Here is an 18,476-nt window from a genome sequence, read left to right as displayed (position 1 = left end):
GAAGAGAATTTGTCTATGGACTGCAATGAGTCCTTTATGTTATTTTTGTATTTTCTTTATGGTAGTGTCTTATATATGATATGCATTGTTAAATGAAACGCTTATAAAAGATCTGGAGATTCTTATACAATTGTATGGAGAACTAGATATGTTATATTGGGCCATATTCTGAGATTTCAAAGAAGCTACTTTGGATGACAGCATAGCAAACTAAAGAGAATGACTTTAGGGAGATGCTCCTAAGATGGAATTTTGTCAATAAAATCCTAGAGCCTAGGGCTCAGAACTCTGGGCCAAAGATTACACTGAAAAATATCATGTTTAAATATTAAATGATCATTAGATACTTGAAATATAAATATTCCCATTAGCAGAGGATAAGTTCAAAAGCTTTTTGACCCTAATTATTATATTCTTGATAATAACAACAAATTTATGAAATATTTTAAGGTTTGCAAAACACTGTATGTACATTGATAGGAATCATTCCCTAAATTTCTTTTTCAGGTTTTTTCCTTTCCTTGAAATATGAGGTTTGTTAATGCTGACATGTTACTTTTTGATGCCTTCCCAATACTCTTTCCTTTCTGAGTCATTTTTTTCCTCCAGTTTCAGGCTATATAATTCTTATTAGGGTACACTGGGGAGCTATGTAGAAAGTCTTCAATAGTATGTTACTTATTAATTTGTCATTTTGTTTCTGAGTAACTGCAACAGGTCAGACTTCAGCTGAATAGGCTGGCAACACCCTACAGTTGGAGGTCAAAAAATTAATGTAACTGATCTCTGAACAAATGGTGAGAAGGAGGAGGAAGAATAGGAGGAGAAAGAGGAAAAAGAAGAAAAGGAGGAGATTAATTCAAGTTTAAGAGAATTCCAAAAACCAGCAACTAGAGCTATAAAAGACCCTTCCAGAATGAACTTTGGGAGAGTAGTTTTACAGGAAAAGATGAAAGAAATGAAATGAGTGTGCTTTGGCCAAATAAAGGAAAAACTACCAGTAAAGGATCCCAGGAGAAAGAGAAATACTCTAATATTTAGTAAACATGCACATCAGAAAGAGAAGGACCTACCTGACAAAGTCCTGTTTGATGAGAAATGACGATTGGGGAGGGGAGAGAATAGCTAAGAGAAAAAACATGAAAAAGAGAAGAGGAAAATGTGGGCTCCCTAGCAGGAGAATTCTGAAAGGAACAATGAATTAAACTAAGAGGCAGCCTGCCATAAGAAATAGTGGGAGTGGAATGTTCATCTAAGGCCTTTAAAATCAGTTTGGATCACGAACTAGAGAGCCAATTGTAGGGGAAATCCTGTTCAGTCTCAGCAAAGCCCGGCAAGGAGCCACAAGCTTTAGTGGATGCTTTCTACAGCCAAGTTCTAATTCCCCCAAATCCTGTTGCTTGGGGTTTCTGAAGAATCAGAGAGTTTCTTGGATTCATCTATACCACTTGCTTTATAAGGCTTTTCCTTCCTCTGGGGATATTCCCTTACCTTGATGAATGGATGAGTTTTCAAATCTCCTACGGGCTGCTCTTGTATAAGGGAGCTAATTGTCCCAAGTAGCTAGGTGATGCCATGAATAGAGTGCCAGATCTAGAGTCAAAGTTCCAATCTGACCAGCTGTGTGACCCTGGACAAGCCATCTAATTCTGTTTGCCTTGGTTTCCTTATCTGTAAGAGAGCTGGAGAAAGAAATGACAAACTACTCCAGTATAAAATCCCAATGGGGTCAAAAAGAATTGGACGTGACTGAAAAATAACTGAGAAACAAATGTATCTATCAGATACTATACTAAGTACTGCAAAAATACCAAAAATATAGCTTTTTTGTCTCAAGGACTTTATGTTCTAGCAGGAAAGACAGCCTATAAATAATTAGACACAGAAGATATATACAGAGTGGGTGGAAAGTAATGTAATAGGAGAAAACACTAACAGTTGGGTTATTTGGGTAAGTCCTCTTACAGAAAGTCTTAAAGAAAGCCATGGAAAGTAAAATGTATATGTGATAGTAGTTCTAGGCAAAGGGGACAGTAAATGCAAAGGTAGGGGGACAACAGGTGTGTAAGGAGGAACACCAATTAGGGCACTGTAGTTGGACCATGCAGGTCTTGAAGGGAAGAAAAGTGACCTTACTCTCCCCAATTGTCATCAGGTTTACAGCCCCATATGTCAATTCCATGGGCCCCAGACTCAGGCTCAATACCACTAGACCCTCAGTATTCTGCCTTCAACACTCCAATAAGGTGTGTCCTCTTCTTGAAGGTATCAAACTGGCAGATGAAATGAAAGTGAGATGGTTAGCTAACACAGCAGAAAATAGAATCAGTATTCCAAAAGGTCTGAGAAACTTATAATAGCTTATACTTACATAGTGATTTAAGGATACTATAAGTATTGTGGCTTTATTTTACAGATAAAGAAAATAAAGTTTAAAGCTAAAAATTGATTTGTCTAAGATAATATAATCAGGAGATAGCAAAGTCAAGACTCAGATTGACTAGGTCACTGGATAAGTCATGTCATTCTGTTTGACTCATTTTCAACATTTATAAAATGAGTTGGAAAAGGAAATGACAAACCACTCCAGTATCTTTGCCAAGAAAACTCCAAATGGGGTCATGAAGAGTTGGAATCAGCTGAACAACTATCCCTACCTGAGGATTAGCCCAGCTGAGTATAGAAAGAAGGTAATGGGTCTTTTGACTACAATGAACCATGAAACAACTGTGTGTCCAGAATCTCTCAAAATTCTAGGCTCGCAAAGACTGGGGTTTAATCTGGCAGCCATACCAAAAGAGTCATCCTTTTTTGATTCAGCTGTGTCCTCATCTGTAATGTACTCCAGGAAATCTCCAAATATAGTTTAGATATACATTACATCTAGATTTTCCCAACTACAAGTAGCAGGGTCTCCTGTTCCTATAATACAAACAAAATAATACACAGAGATAAGGTAGAATTGTCTTTATTTCAACCCATGTGCTCATAAAGAAATATAAAAAACATGCATTGTACTCAGAGAGTTCACAGAAGCTTAGGAGCAGATATAGAAGATAAAGTACAATGAACCCATAAACTCCCCCAAATGGGAGGAATAAGAGAGGGAACAAATGTGTTCAGTTGTTTCAGTAATGTCTGACTCTTTAAGACTTCATTTTAGTATCTTGAGAAAGATACTGGAGTGGTTTGGTTTTCCTTCTTTAAGCAAGTATATAATAAGGACTTACTATGTGCTTAGGCATTGTGCTAAGAACTTGACAATTATCTTATTTGATTCTTATAATGGCCTTGTAAATTAAGTGTTACTATTAGCCCTATTTTTTCAGCTGAGGAAACTGAGGCAGTGAGACTAAGTAATGTGCCTAGGGTCACACAATTTATGTTTGACCGAATTTGAAATCAAGTGGTTCTGATTCCAAGCCCCTGGCTGTCTTTAAATGGTAATCATATTTACACTAAGCAGAACAAACAACACCCCTTCCCACTGTACTTGCATTGGTCAAATCATTCACTGGCAAGAAAGAAAACTTCCTGACAAAGCTGTCCAATAGTGGAATGGAACTCATTCAATCAACAAGCATTTATTAAACACCTATCGTGTCCCAGGGCAACTAAATGGCACAATGAACATCTGGCCTGGAGTCAGGAAGACTACAGACAGAGCACTGGCCTGTCTTTGTGAATCTGAACAAGTCATTTAATCCTGCTTGTCTCAGTTTCCTCATCTGTAAAATAAGCTGGAGAAGGAAATGCTAAACCACTCCAGTTTATTTGCCCCCCAAACCCCAAAAGGGTTCATACCTCAAAATAACTGAACAACAAAATCACATGCCAGGAACTGTGCTAGGTACTGGAGATACAAAGACAAAAGTTAAAAAGCTCCTGCCCCCAAGGACCAAGATTCAGATAGCGGACAGACTAAATGACCTCTGGAGTCCCCTTTGACCTGTGATTATGTGGACCAACTGGAGTTGTTTAGTTAGTATATGAGACAATTTAACTAACTGAAAAAAATACATAACTTTATCAAGATTTTGAATTTCATTGAATAATCAAATTTCCTTAGCAAAACTTTCTGGATTTTATATCGGATACAATGGAACAGTAGAGTTAACCAATGTAGCAACCTAATATGATAGTCTATTATATTGTCACATTATTATTATTACTACTACTGCTACTATTACTACTACTATTTCTGACATCAGTGTCAACTTTAGGGTTAACAAGTACTTTTCATCCATTATCTCATTTGAACCTGTGAAATGTTAATGCTCATAGACTATAGGTCTGGAAGAAAGCCTTTCTCAAGTTAGTCAGCTCTCCCATCTCTTCACAGAAGGAATTCTCTCCCTTTTCTTAAACTAAAATTAATAGCAACCAATAGTATGCAGAGTTGAGCAGTACCACTGAGTTTTGTCTTTTCTGATACCTCCATCCAGACTCCATACAGTCAGAACTGAAACATGATTACTGACTAATTCACTAAACAGAGGGAATTATGTTAATAGCCAACCCAGAAGAGAACAAAATCCCAGTTTCCAAAGTTTTGCAAACTAAGCCTCTCTATCATGCTTAGTCATTAGAACTTGGATGACAGGTACAAGAAAATCACCAGCATTCCCTGTGTCAAAAAGTTATGATTTTTAAAAAATTCACTTGAGAGATAGTGGTGCATGACTTAGAGATACTAAGCACATACAAAAACACAAATCTCAACCTCCTGGTTCTAATGAACTTGCTGACTGCTCCAGAGAATTGTGGGAAGCAACTAAAATGCTTTGAGCGTATCAAATACTAGAGAGGGCTGTATCCTATCATCTCTAAAAGAAGTTGTTGCTTCAAGTTTTGAACAATTGAACCGACCTGACAAAAGCTTTCTCAAAGGCTTTAGGGACTGATGTAATTACAGGTTTAAGCAAAATAATGGCATTTCTAAAGTTTAACATTGATGTTAGCAATAATAATATAATGTATTAATAATTACTATTATTACTATGAGAAAAGAGAATTATAAGTAGCATTTTGTGTGTGGGGTATGGGGAGGGAGGGGTTGTCTGGGAGCAAACAGCAGAAAATTCAATCAACAATTATTAAGTATCCAGTATGTGCCAAGCCCTGTCCTAGGTACTTGTTATAACAGAGATAAAGGTGAAATAAAAGTCCTGTACTCTTAAGGGATTTACATTTTAACAGGAGAGACCACATGTTTCATCCCTGGAGTACAACAGAGACTGTACCCAGAGAGAGAGGGAAGGAAGAAGAAAGGAAGGGAGGGAAGAAGGGAGGGAAGAAGGGAGGGAGGAAGGGAGGGAGGGAGGGAGGGGGGAGGGAGGGAGGGAGAGAGGGGAGGGAGGGAGGGAGGGAGAGAGGGGAGGAAGGGAGGGAGGGAGAGAGGGGAGGGAGGGAGGGAGAGAGGGGAGGGAGGGAGGGAGGGAGAGAGGGGAGGAAGGGAGGGAGGGAGGGAGAGAGGGGAGGGAGGGAGGGAGGGAGAGAGGGGAGGAAGGGAGGGAGGGAGGGAGGGAGAGAGGGGAGGGAGGGAGGGAGGTAGAGAGGGAGGCAGAGAGGGAGGCAGGGAAGGGGAGGAAGGGAAGGGAAAGAAAGGAAGGGAAGGGAAGGGAAGGGAAGGGAAGGAGGAGGGAGGGAGAGAAGGGAGGGAAGGGAAGGAGGGAAAGAGGAAAGGGAAGGAGGGAGGGAGGAAAGGAAAGGAAGGAGGGAGGGAGGGAACTTTTTCTTCTTATATTTATTGAAGAAGGAAGGAGGGAGGAAAAAGAATGGGAAGAAAGAATGGGAGAGAAGTAAGGGACAAAGGGGAAAAAGGAAGGAAAGGAAGGAAGGGACAAGTAAGAAGGGGAAGGAGGAAGAAAAAGAAAATAGGGGAAAAGAAAGAAAGCAGAAAGGAAGAAAGGCAACAGAAAGAAAGAAAAAATAAAGAAGAAATAGACTTGAAGAAGAAATATTGGCTAGGAAAACACTGAGTTTTAAAGTTTATTTTAAGTCAAATGGTGTTATTTTTGAGATTCTCCCAGCATTAATCACAATTCAGGAATGAGGAGTCTTACTCCATACATTTTATTAGGGATCCATTTTAAGTGAGATGTGGATTTTGTTGCAGAAGCCTAATCTAGAAATGAAAGACTGGTTACTATGTGTGGTATCAGAGTATGATTTGATTTTCTTTGAGATGTTACAGAACTTTCTTTGCAATGTTTGAAATGCACAGGGTGTGACTGTGCTACAAATGATAAATGCAAGGATGATAAGTTACAGTTCAGCAACAGCTGAATGTAAGGGTGGAAGTCTTTCTAGTCACTGCTGATTTTCAGATAGTCAGACAGTCTGCTCATGAAAAGATTCTGATTTTGTATAATCAGATTTGCTTTCTTGCCTTGACCACAGCAGCACTGACAAGTAATGCCATCTAACAGATCAACACACATTTCTTCTTTACCCTGCCCTTCTCTTTTAAGGGGCCCACTTTCTGTTAACTTCAACCCTGAGAGAAATTTTAGCAGTTAATCTGTACAGTCCCAGAAGAAGACCTAACCCAGGATAAGTTTATATTTTCCAGCTGCAACTAGGTTCTGGCTGCTGCCCAGCAATCTTATTCACCTCTCATCTACTCCTTGGCCAGCTCCTTACTGTGATGGGTTCAAAACGTTTCTTTCCTTAAATCCATGTATTCTGACTTTTCTGTTGCATTTGGAATTACTGACCTTCCCTACCTCCCTGCCCCACCAAGCATATCTCCCTTCTTGAAAATCTTCCCTCCCTTGGCTTCTCTCATATATTAATGAATTGTAACCATTCCAACTATCCTTTTTCTGAACTCCTCTCTTTATTTCTACCCTCTGACAATGAGTATTTAGCAAGGCTCCACCTCTGACCCTCTGTCCTTTTCTCTTTATATTTACATCTTCTGGAGCATCCCTTTGCTCTTAGAGCTTTATCTATTATTCCTTCACTGAGAACATCTAAATCTCAGACAGTGATTCAGATTCAGAAGTGAAGGACTTTTGGTCAAAGTTAGCAATATATCTAATCAAGATTCAAAAAGAAGGTATTTGCCGCAGGAGACTGATTAAAGGCTTTAACTGAAAAGAAAGAGGAAAAAAAGAAAAAATATAGATTTTAGACTCTAAAATAATAGTTACTTAACCAAATGCCACAGAAGTCAGCATGTATGACATAGAAAGAATAATAATAGCTAACATTTATTTATATTGTGCTTTAAGGTTTGCAAAGTATTTTACAAATATTATCTTATTTCTCCCAACAAACCCTGAAAGGTATGTGTTCTTATTATCCCCATTTTATAGATGACATATTATATTATGACAGGGGACTTTAATTAATGTTACATTAACTAGAGATTTTTCTTTGCTAAAAGTTGAGGTGATTCCTTTCCTTCCTTCCTTCCTTCTTTCTTTCCTTCCTTCCTTCCTTCTTTCTTTCCTTCATTTCTTCTTTCTCTTCCTCCCTTCTCCCTCCCTTTGTTTTTTCTTTTCTCTTATTTTTCTCTTTCTTTCCCCCTCTTTTTCTTTTCTATCTTCTTTTTTTCTCTTTTCCTTCTCTTTTCTATTTTGTTTCCTTCTTCCTTTCCCCTTATTTTTCTAACTTCTTTCCTTTGTTTCTTTCCTTTCCTCCTCTTTTCTTTCTTCTATTTATTCTATGTGTATGTAGATATATATGTATAGATATGTATGTATATATGTGTGTGTGTATATATATATATATATACATATATATATATATATATATGAACTCGTCTCTTACTGTTAGAAGGTAAGTTTCTGTAAAGAGTGTTTCATTCTTTGGTTTGAGCTCTAGCATATTGTAGGCTCTTAAATATGTACTGAGTGATTACCTTCTTATAACATCATCTTTCAGAAGATAGAGGTAGTGACAAAGGAAAGAGATCTTATAGATTTAATTCTCATCAATAAGGAAGAATTAATTAGTGAAATAGAGGTGATAGTAATTTAGGGAGGCAGTAATCAGGTCATCTTAAAACTTGTGACAGAGAAGGAGCATGACAAAGATATAGTCTGATATAGCAAGATTAGATTGGCTTTTCTTGGCCTCAGTCGAAAGAATTAAGACCAAGAGGTGATGATGGGAAAACAAATTTCAATTCACCAAAGGGAAAAAAGGTTTCTTTAAAATAACAGAGGACTTCAACTATTGCTACATTAATTAGAGGTTTTTCTTTGCTAAAGATAGATCTAATGATTCCTTTCCTTTCCTTCCTCCTTTTCTTCCTTCTTTTCTTTCCCTCTCCCTGTTTCTTCCTTCCTCCATCCTTCCTTTCCTATCTTCTCTTCTCTCTTTCCTTTTTTTCTTTATTTCTCCATCCAAAAGTGGGACTTCTTCAGTGGACAGTAGGCTCCCTGTCACTTTAATTTTTCAGGCAGAAACTAGACAATCATCTGTTGGGACTCTTGTAGAGGAGATTTGTGGTTAAGATAGGGGCAAAACTAGATGACCACCTGAGCAGGAAATATGGTTACTAAGAATACTTATTTCAAAAGAGTATAAAGATCTTGGGGTACTACAGCAGAAGCCATTATGATATATCCTCACCAAATGATAGTCCCTACCTGTAAAGGAGCCAACTTAGTTCATCACAACAGGCAATCTTTTTCCTGTTACAAAATCAACAAACATGAACATTCCAATACATTTTACAGATGAGGAAATCGAGGCCTAAGAAGATTAAGTACAAAGAAATAGGATCTGAACTTGGGTCTGGTGACTTCAAATCCAATGTTCTTTCTACCACGCTGTATTGCCTCTTTCATTAACTTTAATATGATACAAATGGAAAAAATAATGAAGTTGGAGTTTGGAATGTGGGCAAGCCAAAAGCCTTCAAGGCCTTAATTTATTTGTAAATATGGGGACTGGGCTAGATGATCTGGAAGGTCCCTTTGACTCTAAATCTATGAACCTATGATCTGAAACTAAACCCATCTTGTTGCTAGGCAGAGGACTCAGAAGCATGAATTCTAACGATGGAAAAGTAGCATCATAGGCTGTGGAAGACTGGTCTCAACATGGGTCTGTTGTCCTTGAGCTTAAGAATATGTCAGTCTTTCATTCCCAAAGACCTTTGGCATTTCCACTGAGCCCCTGAATGTGGGATGTTGTTTTGTGAAGTAGAGATTTGCTTTAGAGAAAATGGACTAAGATCCCATTCATAAATGCCAAGAAATGTTAATAACTAGCAACCTGGTCAAAAATACTGCTGGAAACAGCAAAATATAATCCATAGCAAAAGGATATTAATTCCCTAATGAGACCAACCCTTTTAACACATTATTTTAAGAAGTTTCAGCAATATGTAAGAAAAAAATTACATTTTTTATATTAGATTTCAGGAAATAGAGAAATTTATCTGAATAACACAAATAACTTTCCTTTATAGCAAGAAAGCCTTTCTACCTTCCTATGCAGAAATCTTCATGTAATGACACTCAGTTTCAACAAAAATTCAGAGTTCCGATGTATAAAGTATTTTAGGGTTACAAAGTATTTTGCAAATAATATTTCATCTGATTCTCACAGAACCCTTAAAAATTAAATAGAGCAAGTATTCATTTGCAGATGAGGAAATGGAGATTCAGAAAGGTACAGTATGTATTAATAGACCAAAAGAAAAAATGAATATGAAGAATTTCAAAGTAACTTGGGCAGATTTAAATGAACTGATGCAGAATGAGTAAGTAAAATCAGGAATACATGATTGTTGCTGTTCAGTCATTTCAGTTATGTCTGACTCTTTTGGGGTTTTCTTGGCAAAGATACTGACCTGGTTTGCCATTTCCTTTCTGAGATCATTTTACAGATGAGAAAATTGAGGCAAAAAAGTTAACTAACTTATTCAGTCACAAAGCTAATGAGTATTTGAAGCCAGATTTAAACTCAGGTCTTCTTGACTCCAGATCTAGCTCTCTATCCACTGCACCATCTATCTGCTCTTATACATAATGATTGCAATATGTCCAGAAAGAACAATAAAATGAAACTGAATGCTGAGAAACTATAATGAGCAAATTTGGGTCAGAAGAGGAGAGAAAATTCTCCTTTATCACTGAGGTTACAGTTTATGGGTATAGAACACCACATATAATGTCAGAACTGCTTCCTCTCTTCCTCTCGTCTCCCACCTCTTTTAAAATCTTTGTTATAAAGGGAAATTTCCTGAGTAGAAGAAAGTGGAGGGTTATATTCAGAAATTAGTGTATATAATAGTAAAAGACTGTGGTTTGTCATCTTTGAGTGGTTTGCCATTTCCTTCTCCAGTTCATTTGACAGATAAGGAAACTGAGACAAATAGGATTAAGTGATTTGTCCAGGGTTACACAGCTAATAAATGTCTGAAGTAAGATTTAAACTCAGGAAGATGAATCTTCCTTATTCCAAGCCAAGTTCTATCCATTGTTCCACCTAGAGTTAGAGGATCTGTATTTAAACCCAGAAATTTTCTTTCACTTAATTCCCTATGTGTAATCACTCTGGCCTCAGTTTCTTTATCTGTAAAAGGAGGGGATTAGTCTTAATCCCCTTAGGAACTCTAAACCATTTTCAGCTTTAATTCCCTGATTCTATTTTTCACCATTCCATTCTTCATATAAATAAATAATTTATGAGATTAGAAAAAAAATCACTTTATAAGATCCTAGTTCCAAATACCAAAGGAACCTTATGAGACATTCACCTAGTTAATATCATAATATAAACATCAAAGAGAGAATAGAAGGCAGCTCCAGTATGGCTGAAGGAGGAAGCAGGGACAGACCTTGAATTGAATCAAATTGCGGATACTTAATTAGCTATATGACCATGACTCAATTAGGTTCTCTGAATATTAGTTCCTTATCTGCAGAGTGGAGATGATAATACCCTTAGGACTCATGCTAGAAGGTGGTTGTAAAGATCAGCTAAGAGAACTTATTTTTGGGAAATGTTACGTAACTGTGCTTGGGAAGCTAGGTAGGTGCAGCGGATAGAATGCTGGGCTTGGAGTCAGAAAGACTCATTCTTCTGATTTCAAATCTTGCCTATGTGATCCTGGGCAAATCACTTCACCTCTGCCTGACTAAGTTTCCTCATCTATAAAATGAGTTGGAGAAGGAAAAGGCAAATCACTCCTATTGCCAAGAAAACCTCAAATAGGGGCACAGAGTTGGGCATGAGTAAAACAACTCAATGATAACAACAATATACCTGTGAAGCCATGTAGCTGATTGGCTAGAACGTAGCTTTGAGGACAATCAGAGTTGGATTCAAGCTTCACTTTTCACACAATGGATAAATCCCTTTTCTAAGTCCTTATACCATATACGAGCCTGCTTGGTACCTATAGAAGAATTCCCACACTAGGATTTCTCCATCCAGATTAGAAACACTGAGGATAATCAATCTAAAACTGGAAAGGACTTCAAACTTCAATAATTCCTTCTTTTAAAATTTTTTCCCCAACAGATTGAAGCCCAGGAAATTTAAATGATTTTCTTTGATTCCCAGAAGCACTGCTCTATCCACTGTACCATGTTGTGGTAAAAACACACGTCTGGAATCTCTCAAAATGGAGCTGTTGACTATTGTTACTTCTCAGAAGTACAAAAATGCCTGCCCTGTTTGTTCCTATGTGTTCTTTTCAAATGCCAGCTGCAAATTATCATTGGAACTTTGACCAACATCCAGAAGCTATAAAAATCCTGAAATAAGTCAATAGGAAATGCAAAGAAAAGAATAAATAATAGCTGTAATAGTGCAGATTGATTACTCATAATTATGACCATTCTACTCAGTTTTACACTCTGCATTTTACTTTTACATGCTGTAAAGTAAATGAGACACACATCAGAACATTCTGTAAACATAGTGAGAGCAATTTCTAGCCATCTCCCTTTAATTTGAGGACTAATCTGTGGAACATTTGGAATGCATCAAACACAAAAAGAGGAAAAACAAACAGGCTTAGAGAAACGAGACCCTTTTTCAAGCTTGAAGAGTTAGAAGTAAAAATAGTGCCTACAAAGGTAGTCGTGGCTTGGTGATTTCAGTATTTAGCATAGGGCCTGGCACCTATAATGGGTGCTTAGGTAAATAAATATAGATTGGCTGGTAGTATTTCCTTCCTTGTATTCTGTTTCATGGAGAATAAACAAAGTGTGTGTGTGTATAGGAACAACATAGTAAAATTCAGGCTTTTGTAAATTCTCTTCTTTCCCTAAAAACAGTAACATCTCCATTTCAGCTCCCCGTGAATTTGTTTCCAGGTTTTTGTTATTATAGATATTCTTCATTAGCCAAAGATCTGGAGTTTGCTTTAGGATGACATGGCAGATATAATGTAATGGAAAAAAATGTCTGGATGTGGTTTGCAATATTTAACAGACATTATCTCGCTCAAGTCTCACAAACAAAAAACTCTCTGAGGTAAGTACTATCATATTGATATTAACCTATATTATAACCTGAATTTACCAATAAGAAAAATGTATCTCAGAGAGGTCAAAGTCAATTGATAAGAGTCTCAGAGCTAGTAAGCATTAAGAGGAAAAATATGAACTAAAGTCTTTCTGAATCCAAGTCAAGTCAACAAGCATTTATTATATGCTAGGCAATGTGCTAAGCAATGAGGACACAAAGAATGTCAAAAGATAGTCTCTTCCCTTAAGGAATTTACAATCTAATGGGGGATATGATCTCCAAAAAATTATGTACAAACAAGATTATGCAAAGTAAATTAGAGATAATCAATAGAGGAAAGGCACTAGTGTTGAGGCAGTTCAGGAAAGGCTTCTTGTGAAAGGAAAGACTTAATTAGAGACTTGAAGGAAATCAGGGAAACCAGGAGGCAGAGATGAGGAGGATGAGAATTCTAGCCAGGGGGACAGCCAAAGAGAATGCAGAGTTGGGAAATGAAGTGTCTTATGCAAGGCCTAGAAAGGAGATCTGTGTCATTGCATCACAGAGTATTCAGGAGGGGGAAGGGAAAGAAAGGGAATTAAGGGAGAAGAAGATTGGAAAGGTAGAAAGGGACCAGATTATAAAGGGCTTTAAGAAACTAAATAGAAGATTTTATATTTGATGTAGAGGGTAATAGAAATCTTTGGAATTTATTGAATAGGGGACATAAGGTCAGATATGCATTATAAGAAATCAATTAAATAACAATAACAACTAAGTTTAAGATTTACAAAATGTTTTTATTTCATTTTATCTTTATAACAATCCTAGGAGGTATATACTTTTATTCCAACTTTACAAATGAAGGAATCAAGGTAGACCCTGACTGGCATAGGATCACAGAGCTAGTAAAAATCTGAGGCTAAATATGGATGCAGGCCTTCTTGTCTGCAAGTCCAACAAGCACTGCACCACTAGTTACCTCTAATTTGATAATTAAGTAAAGGATGGACTGGAATGGAGAAATATATGAGTCAAGAAGACCAGCCAGAAAACCACTTGCAATAGTCCAGGTGTAAGGTGATGGTAGCCTGCACCAGAATGGTGGCAGTGTCAAAGAGAGAAGGAGGAATATTGGAGAGATGTTGGGAAGGTAGAATTAACATGGCTTGACAACTGATTAGATATAGGAAGTAAAAAAGACTGATAAATGGAGGATGGCAGCTAGGTTATAAGCCTGGACGACTGGGAGTATAGTGATTCCCTTGACAGTGAAAATTAGTAAGAATGGAGAATTTGAGAAAAAAATAAAAATAACGAATTCTGTTTTTAAAATGTTGATTTTGAGATGTCTATGGAACATTCAGTTTAAGATGTTCAAAAGGCACTTTGGAGATAGGAGAATGGATGTCAGGAGAGAGATTAGAGCTGGATATGTATGTCTGAGAATTATCGACATAGAGATGAGATTTGAATCCATCAGAGCTGATAAGATCATCAAATAAAGTAGTATAAAAGCCATTAGAAAAGGGCTACAGAGTTTTGGAGGATGCCCATGGTTAGTGGACAAAATTTCAACAAAGGAGACTAAGAGGGAGTAGTCTAACAGGTAAGATATTGAATTTACCCTCTTTCTCTCTGAACCTCCCCTCCTTTAAACTTTCCTATTACTGTTGAGAGTGACATCATCTTCCCAGTCTAGACATCATTCTCAACTTCTCTTTATCTCTTATCCCTCATAGTTTATCTGTTGCTAATGCCTGATGACTTCACCTTTGCAACATTTCTCTAATATGGGTCTTTCTCTCCTGTAACACTACCTCTCACTCTGATGCAGAGCTTCATCATCTCAAGCCAGGATTGGTGGATCTACCTGCCTCAAAGTTCCATAAATCCTCTGACATTCAAATATAACCTTTCCCTCTCTAACTGCTTTAGCTTTCTTACACTTTCTCCTCACCATGTACTTATTCTTCTATCCAATGACACTGTTTTCCTCTCTGCCCCACAAACTTACATCATTCCTCTCTAGGCTTTCTATGTCCCCATACTTGGAAATCTGTCTCTCCTCATCTTTTCCTACTGGCTTCCTTGCCTTTCCTTAAGTCCAAACTAAAATATCATCTTCTACAAGAAGCCTTTACCACCTCTACATAATTCTAGCACTTTCTCTCTAAGACTATACCCGATTAATCCTGAATATAATCTTATTCGTACATAGAAATTCGTACATATTGCTTCTCCCTTTGAATTATGAGGTCCTCAAGGACAGGGATTATTTTGTGTCTTTCCTTGTATTCTCTCTGCTTAGCACAGTGCCAGGCACATAGTAGGTGCTTAATAATTTACTGACTGATTGACATTAGTTCTCTTGAAGGCAGGAAGAGTTGCATTCAACTTGGGATAGCTAGGTAGTACAGTGGCAAGAGTACCAAACCTGGAGTCAGAAAGAGTTGAGTTCAAATCCAGATGATGACATTTATTAGTTTTGTGATCCTGAGCTTCTGTCTGCTTCAGTTTTTTCATCTACAAAATGGGGCCAATAATAGCACCTACTATTCAGGGTTGTTGTATAAGGATCAATTGAAATAATATTAGTAAAGTGGTTTGCAAATTTTAAAATGCTACTTAAATGTTAGCTATTATTATTGTTATTATTATTATTATTATTAATGAGGGAGTTAGGCTAGATGACATTTAAAAAGCTTTAAAGTCTATGATACATTCTATGAAATGATGGCATTTACTGTAGAATCAGTACTATATAACTTCCTAGAGTTATCATGAGAATTAAATAAGATAATCTTCTCCATAAGTCCCTATCTTTGGGGATTCAGTTCCAAGTACCAAATGAACTTTGCTATGAATTTAGTATTGTTACTTTCCCAAACCATATTATGTTGGAAAGCATATTAATACATATGTTGGATAGATGTGATCAAAATAATTTCACAAAAAATTCTTCTTAAGATTAATCAAACAATAGCCTATTCTAATGCAAGCCTTATGTTATATATTTAACTTGGAACAAAGTAACAAAACTATATTAAGTTTAGATTTTAAGTGAAGATGTTTAATATTATTTTCTAGATTCATTGTTATTGTTATCCACTACTCTAAGTATATCAATGTACATCCAAAATGGATAGTGTACCCAGAAATTGTTAGAAAAAATTATTTTTCTGAGTTCAAATCTGGTCTCAGATCTGGTATATGAATTGAATTATTCATCTAAATGATTGATATATGAATCTGAGTAAGTCACTTAATCCTGTTTACCTCAATTTTCTCATCTGTAACATGAGCTGGAGAAGGAAATAAAAAACTACTCCAGCATCTTTACAAAGATAACCCCAAATGAGGTCATGAAAACTAGGATACAACTGAAAAATGACTAAACTACAACTACATCACCAATCTGTAAAAGTGCTTCCTCCATAATAAATACTCAACCAAATAACAGAATTTTCCTCTTCTTGGTCTTTATTCCTGGTTTTGCTTTCGACAAGTATTTATTAACCATCTTCTATATATAAAGCATTGTGCTCAACACTGTGTTCAGAAAGATAATATCCCAGTCTCTATCCTCAAGGAACTTACATTTTCTAAAAGAGAATGTCTAGCTAATCATCCCTTCCTATTATTTTTTTCTTGGAAAATTCAATTCAATAAACATTTATTAAGTACTTTGCTAGGTATTAAGGCTCAAGAAAAGTTTGTTTAAGAATTTTTCATTTATTCATTGTTAGAATCTAGTTGACACATTTCAGGAAGGACACTGATAATTAGAGAGGTTCCAAAATAAAGAGACCAAGATGGAGAATAGCTTCAAGATCAGGCCACATGGGGATAAGCTGGCGAGAGGGATCACTGCCTTCAGGGAGCTTACATTCTGGTTGAGGTAGGAGACACAGATGCAGGTGGCTGGAAGATAAATAGTTAATAACTTACCAAGCAAAGCAGTCTGGGGATGGGCCAGAGAATTTCTTCCTCTTGACAATGGCCATGGGAGGTGCCTCTCCCTGGCCTCAGCAGGGAATAGTAGGATTTGTCCAAAGAACAAAAGACAGCAGGCCAGCATCATTTTCTCCGTTTCAAGAGTCAAATGAACAACCACCAAGGCCAGCCTATAACAAATAAATGAAAAAAAGCTGAATTTTCTGAGTAAATTGTTGGTATGTGTTGTAATTCTGCCAACTCTTAATTATTCTTCTTTACATACATGCCACGGATACTTAAAATGCCCTTTGTATGTTGAACCAACAAAGAAAGTCTAACAGCTTTAGATGAAGTAATCCCTAATTCTTAATGATGATGGTCTTCTAGGATTCCCCAAGCCCCATAGATGTAGGCAGGTGACCTTCATAGTTGAAATTTTTCACCACTTAATCCGTCAGTAACAAGAAAATTACATGAAAATATTTATTTATGTTTTTGCTGGACTTTTCATATTGCCATTTTAACCACAAATGCTGAAGATTTTTTTTAAATCTTGTTTAGTGGGTTATTATAAAATAGCACAAATGACTTTAGGATCATTACCTTTTAAATTTTAGATCTGGAAAGAGAATAGCTGTTTAAGAAGACAACTGTTCTTCCCTTTGAATGTTTTAAGTTAGGCAAATGATTAATTACAAGATTATCAAAGAATAGGTACAGGGGCTGTCCTGGGTTGCAGCATTCACAGTGGTCTTAATGGAGAAGTTGATAGAATAGTTGTCTCACTATCATTATCAAATCTTAGTTTTCCTACTTTGTAGCTAGAACAGATTTCCTTGAATGGGAAGGCAAGAGGTACTTGGCAACATGGAGGACCATACCAACATGATTTTAATGCAGGAAAACTAATTAATCAATAAGTATTTATTCATCAGCTACTAAGGCCAGACCTTGGGGATACAAGTGTAAATAATGAAACAATCCCTATTTGTAAAGAGTTTAAATTCTAATTGGACATTCAACAAGTGTATTTAAAAATATTTATTGCCGAAATAAAAAGCTAACAGACACAATTGAATATAAAAGAAACTTGATGAATGAGAATCTTACTAATATAAGAAGTCAGAATCACATGAATACAGAACTGGACTGAAGTTTTCCTTTGGGGAAAAAAAAAATGGGAAAAAAAAAAAGTCCTGGTAAGGAAATTAGTCATTTAAGTGTGGTACCTGGGGAACCCATTTACATGGAAACCTCCAGAAAGCTGCTCCTGGTTGAAGGCATTTATAATAATCATTCAATCATAGCTCAAGAGCCCCAGTGGTTTGTTCACTTTGACCCTTAATGTAGCAGATATAACAAATAATAAAAAGCAAAAGACATTTAATCAATTAAAACAGAAAGTTAAATCATAGTATAGCTTAGTAAAATAAAACAGAGCAAGAAAAGATCCCTCCCCCAAATTTGCGCACAAATATGCTCTCCCATAAGTAATTGCATGACTTATAAAGAAGTTTACATACAAGAATATACATATGACCAAGGAGTCCATATATAGGAGCATACATGTAGGTAACATATTATCAAGAAATAAGCATGAAGAGGCATATATGAGATACATACAATTATGGCATACATGTGAAGGTATACATACATAGACATTTGTGGGCATCTCTTTTTGCAATGAAAAGTTGTGCCTTTTCAATCTACATATTCCCAGACAGGTGGTCCCAAGAAGATAATCATATCTATTCTTGGACTCACACTTTTTCTGTTCTAGCTTAAAGTTACTAAACTCAGCCAACTATATGGATTTTGGGGTAGAAATTTTTTCAATTCCTTTAAATTTCAGATTGTCTGTATATATCTCTTCAAACAATTTAAAGGAGTCCACTCCTGACTATGTGGACTTTTCCATTTTTCTCCAACTACTTTTACCATTTCCTATTCCAGCTCTTGTTTACATGTTTTCTTCTCTCTTTAGAATGCCAAGTCCTTCATGGCGCTTGTCAGCAATGAGATGATTCGAGTCGGTTCGAATGATCTTGTGATCATGAGTCCAGGAAGAAGACTGGGGAACTGAGGGTGGATCACAGCATAGCATTTTCATTCTT

At 36.6% G+C, this 18,476-nt stretch overlaps 1 protein-coding gene across 1 annotated transcript in view; it reads right to left on the bottom strand.

Annotated features, from left to right (window-relative positions):
* Positions 1–18,476, bottom strand: part of MATN2 (matrilin 2) — a 217,176-nt gene that overhangs the window by 162,779 nt on the left and 35,921 nt on the right. Inside the window, exon 3 of the mRNA XM_051974444.1 lies at positions 16,375–16,550. Coding sequence (XP_051830404.1) covers positions 16,375–16,550 — 176 coding nt within the window. The remainder of the gene's footprint in view (positions 1–16,374; positions 16,551–18,476) is intronic.

Source organism: Antechinus flavipes, chromosome 1, assembly GCF_016432865.1.
Source record: "Antechinus flavipes isolate AdamAnt ecotype Samford, QLD, Australia chromosome 1, AdamAnt_v2, whole genome shotgun sequence".
NCBI classification, from domain to species: domain Eukaryota; kingdom Metazoa; phylum Chordata; class Mammalia; order Dasyuromorphia; family Dasyuridae; genus Antechinus; species Antechinus flavipes.
The sequence above is the reverse complement of the archived record's forward strand: the minus strand, read 5'-3'. Positions and strand labels throughout refer to the sequence as shown.